General features: G+C 52.7%; 1 protein-coding gene across 1 annotated transcript; it reads left to right on the top strand.

The window, feature by feature from the left end:
- Nucleotides 1-7,088: 7,088 nt before the first annotated feature.
- On the top strand, nt 7,089-9,092 carry Avp (arginine vasopressin). The gene is made up of 3 exons (NM_001282253.1): nt 7,089-7,220; nt 8,395-8,596; nt 8,920-9,092. The coding sequence occupies exons 1-3, from the start codon at nt 7,089-7,091 to the stop codon at nt 9,090-9,092; spliced, it is 507 nt and encodes a 168-aa protein (NP_001269182.1).
- Nucleotides 9,093-9,253: the final 161 nt, after the last annotated feature.

Raw genomic sequence — 9,253 nt, forward strand, 5'->3', positions numbered from 1 at the left:
GGCATATATGATTTTATATATATTTAGGAAATTATGAACACCTTGAGAGGCATCCATGGTTTTTTTTTAAAAAAAAAAGAAAGAAGAAACAACTTTGTATTAAAATGCTAAAAGGGCTGAAGGCACCTCCCCGGATTTGATTCCCAGCATCACATACTCAGGAAGAGGAATGTATTGAGGTGATGTCCTGGTTCTGTGCTAGATGGTTTATATGAATTATTTAATCAACTCTAGTTTGGGGAATAAAATGAGACTCAGTTATGTGAGGCAGTGCGACCCGCTCTGCCTACACTGATCTGGTGGACGGCCGCTGGCCCGCTGTCTAGAGCAGTGTGGTTCTCGGCTTTCCTAAGGCTGCCACCCTTTGCTACCGTTCTTCATGTTGTTGTGACCCCCAATCCTAAATTATTTCCATTGCTACATCATCATAACTAATTTTGCTGCTGTTCTGAATCATAATGTGTGTTTTCTGATGGGCCTAGGTGACCCGTGAAAGGATCATTCATCCCAAAGGGGTCACAACCGAAGGGTTGAGAATCACTGATCTACAGGACCCTCCGTGAAGAACCAGAGGCCCAGTAGACTTTAAACACAGAAGAGCAATCACATGACCCACTGCCAGAACAGTGTTGAGATTTTTCCCATTACACCTCTTGGTGCAAAGAATAAAGATGCTTCCCCGGACAGGCCCTCTGCAGAGTTGGCTTCAGGCCTCATGACAGTCGGCCTTCTCCTGGCTCCAGTGTGAAGGGAAGGGCACCCACCGCACACTCATCAGTGGGAGGGTGTGGGAAGGTCCTCAGACTGCGTCTAGGGCTTTGGGGTGTCAGGATCCTGATGAGGTGGGCTTGAGTCTGGCAGAGAAAGTGCATCACTGGAGAAGTGTGTGTCACTTGATGCCCAGTGAACCCTGTGTGGCCCTGGTGGAACTTGATGGCATGAAGGAGAGAGATGGGGGACAGATTGGGGGACAGCCATCCCAGAAACAGTCCATGACAAAGAAGGCTGGACTACGGTGACTCCCAACTGGGCTTTAATAAGGCCTGTCCAGCGCAGTGGCAACTGGCTCTTGTGCTAGCTCTCTGGAGGCAGAGGCAGGCAGAGCCCTATGACGTCCAAGCCGGCTTGGTCTACATAGCAAATTGCAGGCCAGCCAGGGCTGCAGAGTGAGACTCTGTCTCAAAAAGGGGGTTGGGAAGGCTGAAGAAACAGCTCCGCAGCCAACTCCACTTCCAGGGGATCTGCGGCCCTTCTCTGTGGGCACCAAGCACGCATGTGGCGCAGGCAAAACACTCATACACATAAAAGACATACAGAAGTCTGAAAAGGGGGTGGGGGAGGAAGGGCAGGAGCCTGGAGTAACAGCCTGGTGGGTTAGAGAACATACAGCTCTTCCCAGGACCCATGTCAGGTGGCTCACAAACACCTGTAGCTCCGGCCTCAGGATTCAATACGTCTTCAAGGCACCTGCCATCAAATAGAGACACATATGCACCTAAAAAAATAAGTTCAAAAAAAAATGAGAAGGGTAAATGCAGAAAATCAAATGGGTCAGATAGCAGGCCCCAAGCTGGCCTTTGCCTCCCAGGAACCTCCTTGATTCTTGGTGCCCTCTCTCTGGGCCCAGAGGGAGACCCAGACATTAGTTATGACTCAGCTGATGAAATGTACCCCCTTGGCTCATTAATTAGGAAGTCTGTAATTAGCCTGTCTCACAAGCTGGGAGCCTCTGGAGAGGACCCCTTTCACCTGCCTTCCTCCCCCTCCCTCGGGGGGATGAGCTCAGACGGGGGAGCTTTGCCCCTGAGACGCAGGAGGGAAGGAGACCATGAGCAACACGGAAAATGAGATGCCAGGGCACACGCTCCTGCGTGCGACTGCCTCAGAGAGGTCACCTCTAATGAGATGATGGAGATGAGGTACCGTGTCTGAACCCTCAAAGTTTCCTCTTAGAAACCCACACGCTCCTGCCTGTGATTGCCTCAGAGAGGTCACCTCTAATGAGACAAGGGAGATGAGCTACAGTGTCTGAACCCTCAAAGTTTCTTCCTAGAAACCCACAGGGAGATTGGGATGTGGCCCAACCCAGCTGCTGCAGCTCTGTTGGCAGAAGCTGAAGCCGCAAACTTTTTAAATTTTTTTTTTTTATACAGAGTCTCATTTTACAGCCCCTGCATGTCCTAAAACTCTCTATGTACACTTAAAACTCAGAGATCTGCCTGCCTCTGCTTCCTCAGTGCTGGGATTAAAGGCATGAGGGACACCAATGCACGCAATAAATACACTCTGTTTTACAAGGACATGGCATGGTGGCACAAGCTTTTAATCCCAGCATTTGGAAGGCAGAAACAGTAGGGTCTCTGTAAGTTCAAAGCCAGTTCTGGTCTGCATAGTGAGTTTCAAGACAGGGCTACAGAAACTCTGTCCCAAAAGCAAAACACCAAAAGCAAAAACAATGAACCAAAACCCTGTACAGCCTGACTGGAGAGATGGTCCAGTGACTGCTGACTATTGACTCAAACCCAGGTCCTCTGGAAGAGCTCGAAACTGCTGAGTCATCTCTCCAGCCCCCACCAGTGAAGTGCTTGTTTGTTTTAATTGTTTGCTTTGAAGCAGGGTTGTTTTATTTTTATTTTTTTTGAGACAAGGTTTCTCTATGTGTAACAGCTCCTTGGCTGTTTGGGAACTCTCTCTGCAGATCAGGCTGACCTCGAACTGACAGACAGAGCGGTGGTGCCGCACGCCTTTAATCCCAGCACTCAGGAGGCAGATGCAGGCGGATCTGGTCTACAGAGTGAGTTCCAGGTCAGCCAAGGCTACATAGAAAAACCCCCGTCTTGAAAAACAAACAAGACAAGACAGAAAAACTGAATGCCCTAACCTAGAACACCTCACCTGATTTTCTTAGACCTCAGTGAAATTGGGCAGGGTGGCACACGCCTGAAATCCCAGCGCCGGGGGAGGTGAAGACAAAAGAATCGAGACCAAATTCAGCGACAGAGCAAGACCAGGATACATGGACAGTGTCTCAAGTCTACAGTAGGGGAGGAAGTGGGGTTGGACATCAAATAAGTAACCTTGAAAACAAATTTGACTTGCCCCAGGTCACACAGCAATGCCCTGGAGAGCTAAGGCTGGTCCCCAGGGCTTCCCACCTCCCTTCATTCTTTCTAGAACTGAAAAACCCACCGTTTGGCAAAAGCTCCCAGTATAGTAATAAAAACAGAAAACAGATGATGGTGTCCTTCATGTCCGAGGGCTTTCATTGGAGGAGGAATGCAAACACACATGCCCCCCCCCCCCCCCCCGCAGAAAGGAGAGAGGTGCAGGTGGAGAGGGAGAGAGAGAGGGAGGAACTTGAGGGTAGAGGAGGTATCAACCAGCTGGGACCCCATTAACACAGACCCAAGATAGGAAAGAGTAAAAGGAACGAGGGGCTGGAGAGGTTAAGACTGCGTTTGGTCCCCAGCACCCATTTCAATGGCTCACAACTGCCTGGAACTCCAGCCCCAAGGACTCTGATGCCCTCTCCTGTATTCTAGGAACTCCTGTACCTACATGGACATACAGATTCATGCATGATTTACAGTGAGAGATGCTCTAGACGGGACAGTGAGTGTTAAGCTTTGGGAGGTGTGGCTTGAACCGTGACACCACTGCAGATTGGAACCCTGGAAGCAAACCAGGTGCTAAATCGAACTGTGTTAAAGTCATAAGGCCAGATTCCAGGCCAATGGGAGCTGTCACTGGGCGGTTCAAAGATGCTCAGAATGAAGACATGAACTAGTACATCATTCATTTGTGGAAAGTATAAAAATACCCTAGGAAGAAGAGAAGGGACACGGTGCCAGGTCTTGGGATGTTCCAGCGTGTAGAAGCCAACGTGAAGCCAGAAAGGGAAGCAGAAAGAATTTTTCTGGAAGATCCAGGAAAGCATGCCAGAGGAGCCAGATGAAGTGTGCTGTAAAAAGGGACAACAGCTCCATCGTGTGAAATTCTGCTGGGAGAGGCCATGTTAAATAAAGACACGATTGGGCCCGCCAAAATGGCAGCACACTTTATGGTCATAATAAAGGAGTTTCGGTAGACTGGTCTGGGCAGGAATCTGAGTGGAGGGAGTTACAGAGTAAATATTGACTTGAACAGGAATGACAGATAGTAGGACAGACATAATGACTCATATCTTTAATGGCAACACTCCCAAGGCAGAGTAGGCTGTGAGTTTGAGGCTAGCCTGGTCCACTTAGAGATTTCCAGTCCAGCCAGAGATACAGAATGAGACCCTGTCTCCAAAAAAAAAAAAAAAAAGCTATTTGGGGAAAACAGGCTATGAGGGAAATATAGAAGGTTCGAGGTGTCTTGGGAGTCCATGCCGCACGTGGGGTGGGGTATCTGAGATGAAGAGCCAGCATGCTCATGGGACCTTTTGTAGCCAGCAGAGATACTGAGAAGGTGGGGATTAGGTCTAGTGAACCTTTGGCATCCATGCCCAGGGACAGAGCATGGCATTCTCCAAGGGGCCTTAGAATGACATCCCTGGTGCACATGGCTGGTCAAAGGCTCTGGAGACCCCCAGACTGGTCCCTGGACTTGTGTCTTTCAATCAGGCCCCATCAGCTTTCAGATGATAATTTGGAAATGAAGCACAGAGAAGGTAAATAAGGCCACAGAGCAGGCATCTGCCCCTCCCTGCCCCTGCAGCATCTGCCTCACTACTGAGCAGGACAACAGTCTATCCTAAGGCTCATTCTCATCCATAAGCAGAAGAGGGTTTCTTCTGGCCAAGGAAGTTTTCTCTCTGGAAAACAGTCTCTTCTCTCTTAGTGAGGACATTGGTAATACAGCGCCGTGGCGCGTAACATGACTGCAACACGACACAAGCACTTGCCTTGAGTTTCACTGTCAGTGACCCAGTGCTCAGAACCTGTGCCTATGCCATTGTTACTCTACTTCACCACTTTGTGCTGGGAGTGACCTGCCCAATCAGGAAGCTTCGAGACACAGAAGCCAAAGTACTTGACTTCCTATCAGCTGCCTCTTACAGAGGCCTCGGGTGCCAACAGTCATTCCTGAAAAGACTGAGTGTGGGAGCCAAGGCCCCACTGTACTTGGTGAGGCAGAGGCCAAACAGTCCTCTGGAGCTCCTCTGAAGCACACTGGTATACCCAGGAGAGGTAGCTGGAGCCTATAGGAGCTGGAAGGTCCAGGCCTGTGCACACAGTCCAGAGGCAATGGGCTGGCTGGTCTGTGTCCAAGTCCAGAGGGGTTTTCTGGTGGCCGGGGAAAGGAGGCTGTGAAGGCTAAAGCAGAGTGTGGTGGTACATGCCTTTAGTCCTAGCACTCGAGAGCTGGAGCCAGAGAGACTAAGAGCTCAAAGTCAGCTTCTGCTACATAGTAGGTTCAAGGTCAGTCTGGACTGCATTAGACTGCCAAAGAAACAAATGATTTACAACCTGAAGTCAGGAGCTAACCTGCTTCCTCCAGGCTGGATCTGTCTGACTGTGGTTCCTCCCACTTCCTCCTGCAGAACAACAGCCCATTTTCACTTCTGCCTTAGGCCTGAGATGGCACCAGTCTAGGGGCATGGGTCTCTCTCCACAGCTGTTTTCTCTTGTTAGTTCTGGGGATTTCACCCAGGACTATTTCAGAGCTATAGCCTCAGCCTTCTGCTCTCTCTCTCTCTCTCTCTCTCTCTCTCTCTCTCTTTCTCTCTCTCCCTCCCTCCTTTCTTTTTTTTTATTTATTATGTATACAATATTCTGTCTGTGTGCATGCCTGCAGACCAGAAGAGGGCACTAGACCTCATTACAGATGGTTGTGAGCCACCATGTGGTTGCTGGGAATTGAACTCAGGACCTTTGGAAGAGCAGGCAATGCTCTTAACCTCTGAGCCATCTCTCCAGCCCATCTTTTCTTTCTTTGAGACAGGATCTCACTATGAAGCCCTGGGAGGTCTGGAACTGACAGAGATCCACCTGCCTCTGCCTCCCAGAATGCTGGGATCAAAGGCATGAGCAACCACAGTCCAGCTTCCTTCTATGTATTAATTTGTTTATTTTTTGTTTTTTTGAGACAGGGTTTCTCCGTGTAGCCTTGGCTGTCCTGGAATTCTCTCTGTAGACCAGACTAGCCTAGAACTTACAGAGCTCCATCTACCTCTGTCTCCTGAGAACTGGGATTAAAGGCATGCGGCACCACCGCCCAGTCTTCTTTTTATTCATTGAGAAAGGGTCTCACTAAGTTACCCAGTCTGGCCTGGAACTTTTGACCTTCCTACTTTAGTTTCACAAAGTAGCTCAGACCACAGGCCTGAGAAGCTAGATCTCTGCACATGACTGAGCCTGGAGTTCTCCTTCCCCATAATAGCATCCTAATTCATGTCCTTAGTGGGGACCAGAGAGGCACTGTCCCCAAGACTCCCATTCTCAGAGCCTGAGTCCCCACACCTGGCTCTATAGGGGCATGCATGGGGTAGAAACATCCTGGGCATCCTGAAGCCAGCCACATCGAGCTGACATTTGAATCTGTGCGCTGCCCTTGATGTCATGACTGTGACTGTTGGCCAGTGAGGCTGCGATTGGGAATGTCCTTTGGAAAGCTCACCTGGTATGTGTGGTTCCTCTTGCTCATCCCACCCCACAACTAACAAGCCTGCCCCACCCCTCCTGGTCCTGACCCTGCTCCAAACACGATGGCCCTTTCTGGATGGGGCCTGTTGACCCCTCCACTTGTTGAGAGCAGCTAGGATGCTCAGATGATTTCCAGGTGACCCTCGAGTCAGCTCACCTCCCAGACAGTACAGCAGCAGTCCCTGGAACTGTTTCTCCTGTCTCACTGTGGCCAATGACAGCCTGCTGGCCTGCCCCTTCCTCCAACATGCTCCGCACAGACAGGCCCACGTGTGTCCCCAGATGCCTGAATCACTGCTGACAGCTTGGGACCTGTCAGCTGTGGGCTCCTGGGGAGCCACCAGGGAGGGGGTTAGCAGCCACGTTGTCGCCTCCTAGGGAACACCTGCAGACATAAATAGACAGCCCGCCAAGGCAGCAGAGCAGAGCCAGGAGAGCAGCACCGCACACTGCCCACCTATGCTCGCCAGGATGCTCAACTCTACGCTGTCTGCGTGTTTCCTGAGCCTGCTGGCCTTCACCTCTGCCTGCTACTTCCAGAACTGCCCGAGAGGCGGCAAGAGGGCCATGCCTGACATGGAGCTGAGACAGGTACCACTGTGGTCCATTTCACGGCAGCCGACAGTGCCCTCGGAATGGTTCTCGGGCTAGGAGAGGGAAGCAAATGGTCAGAGAAGTGGGACTTTAGGGGAGGTTCCTGGAAGGAGGCGAGAGAGCACAGGGGATCGACTACTCACATGGGCTAAAGGGGACCAGGTGCCAGGGAAGCCACATAACAGACACTGTCTCCATCTGGGGGGTATGCCAGAAAATGAGCGCCTAACAACTAACTGGGCTTGGGATGGGAGCAGGTGGAACTGGGTGGTCAGGCCTCTGCACATCTGGGGGAGGGGACGTGTGTCAGCTCATCAGGACTATACAAAGCTCTGTTCTAGCCTGAAGTTAAGGTCTTTCCCACCCAGCTCAGCCCCTCATAGCTCCTTTTCTAGCCACCAGTGCCAATTTCTTCCTGTCCGTAAGAAGACGGCCATGGCTCCGTGCATGCCTGAGTGGCATATGTCCCATAACTAACCCCAACCTCTTGCCCAAATCTCTTGTCTGCATGTCCAGCTGAGGTCAAGGGCATCCAGCTGCCAGGTTCGGTTTTGTCCAGGCCACGGGTGGCTCGATTTTGAGTTGTTGAACAAGCAGGAGTAGGCAGATAGGCAGCTCCCCCAAGTCCACCTTCCGTTTGCAGAGTTCCTCGGGAAGCTTGAGGCACCAGGTTCCTATGCACACATCGCTCTAATTTGGTCCCTGCCCCCCACCCAATAGGGCATAATAGGTTGGCAGGAGGTTAAGGCTCAGGTGAGGCCCATCAGCTTAGGGCCGGAGTAAGAGCAAGGCCAGAAAATGAGAGAAAGGGCATGAATGTTGTACTCCTAAGAAGCAGGACTGCTCCGTGGGGGGTGAGGGAGGGGACCGGAGGACCACTGAATGTCAGAGAAGGAAGCCTCTGAAGCCTTGCTGCACACCAATGACCTCTCAGAGCTGAGCAAGGTCCCCAAGTACTGCAGCCCAGGGCACACTCAGCCAACCCAGGTGAGGGTTTTGAACTCCTAGTGAGAACTGATTCCCCCTGATAACCTAGCATTTTAGATTTCCTCTCCTGCCCTTGGCTGTTGTTTCGGCCTGGAGAGCGCCAGGGCCCCTGCAGGGCGAGACCGGGACAGCAGTAGGGTGGCCCTGGGTCCCCACCGCTGCCCACTAACGTCCTTCCCCGCAGTGCCTCCCCTGTGGCCCCGGCGACCAAGGCCGCTGCTTCGGACCCAACATCTGCTGCGCAGACGAGCTGGGCTGCTTCGTGGGCACCGCCGAGGCGCTGCGCTGCCAGGAGGAGAACTACCTGCCCTCGCCCTGCCAGTCGGGCCAGAAGCCGTGCGGGAGCGGGGGCCGCTGCGCCGCCGCGGGCATCTGCTGCAGCGATGGTGCGCACGAGGCCGAGCTGGCGGGGAGGAGGACACAGGGGGTGTGTGAGGGTGGAGGGGGCGTTAGTGGGGAGCTGGGCCTGGGGCGCGAGGTAGGGGTGGTTTGGGAGGGTGAATGGGGGGAGCATTAGGAAGGGGATTGGGGATGGGGACGCGAGGTGGGGGCAGGGACACAGAGTTGGAGGGTGAAAACGAAGAGGGGCTAGAACTGGAACGTGGCGGGGATGGGGGTGGGGAGTCGCGGTGGGAGGGCAGCGTTGGAACTGCGACCTGGGAGCTGCGCCCACTCCAGGGCGCCTGCGCTCACAGAGCCTTTTCTTCAGAGAGCTGCGTGACCGATCCCGAGTGCCGCGAGGATTTTCTCCGCCTCACCCGCGCTCGCGAACCGAACAACGGCACGCAGCTGGACGGGCCCGCCCGAGCCCTGCTGCTCCGCCTGCTGCAGATGGCCGGGACGCGGGAGTCCGTGGATTCTGCCAAGCCCCGGGTCTACTGAACCGTCGCCACCACGCCTCGCCCCCGTTGCATGGAAAATAAACTTTTAAAAATGCATCCTGGTGTCTGTCTCTATCTCTGGAGAAGGGACGGGAAAGCTTGGAGTGCGAACTTTCTAACATTGGCTAATCCCGCACCCAAAGTCGTGGGCAGTCCACGCTC

This window comes from Microtus ochrogaster, unplaced genomic scaffold, assembly GCF_000317375.1.
Source record: "Microtus ochrogaster isolate Prairie Vole_2 unplaced genomic scaffold, MicOch1.0 UNK3, whole genome shotgun sequence".
Taxonomy (NCBI): Eukaryota; Metazoa; Chordata; class Mammalia; order Rodentia; family Cricetidae; genus Microtus; species Microtus ochrogaster.

Bases quoted from the DNA above. Each gene is read 5' to 3' on its own strand.
- Avp (NM_001282253.1), top strand. From the start codon at position 7,089: ATGCTCGCCAGGATGCTCAACTCTACGCTGTCTGCGTGTTTCCTGAGC. The intron at 7,221-8,394 runs GTACCACTGTGG...CCTTCCCCGCAG, and splicing joins CTGACATGGAGCTGAGACAG to TGCCTCCCCTGTGGCCCCGG. The intron at 8,597-8,919 runs GTGCGCACGAGG...CCTTTTCTTCAG, and splicing joins GGGCATCTGCTGCAGCGATG to AGAGCTGCGTGACCGATCCC.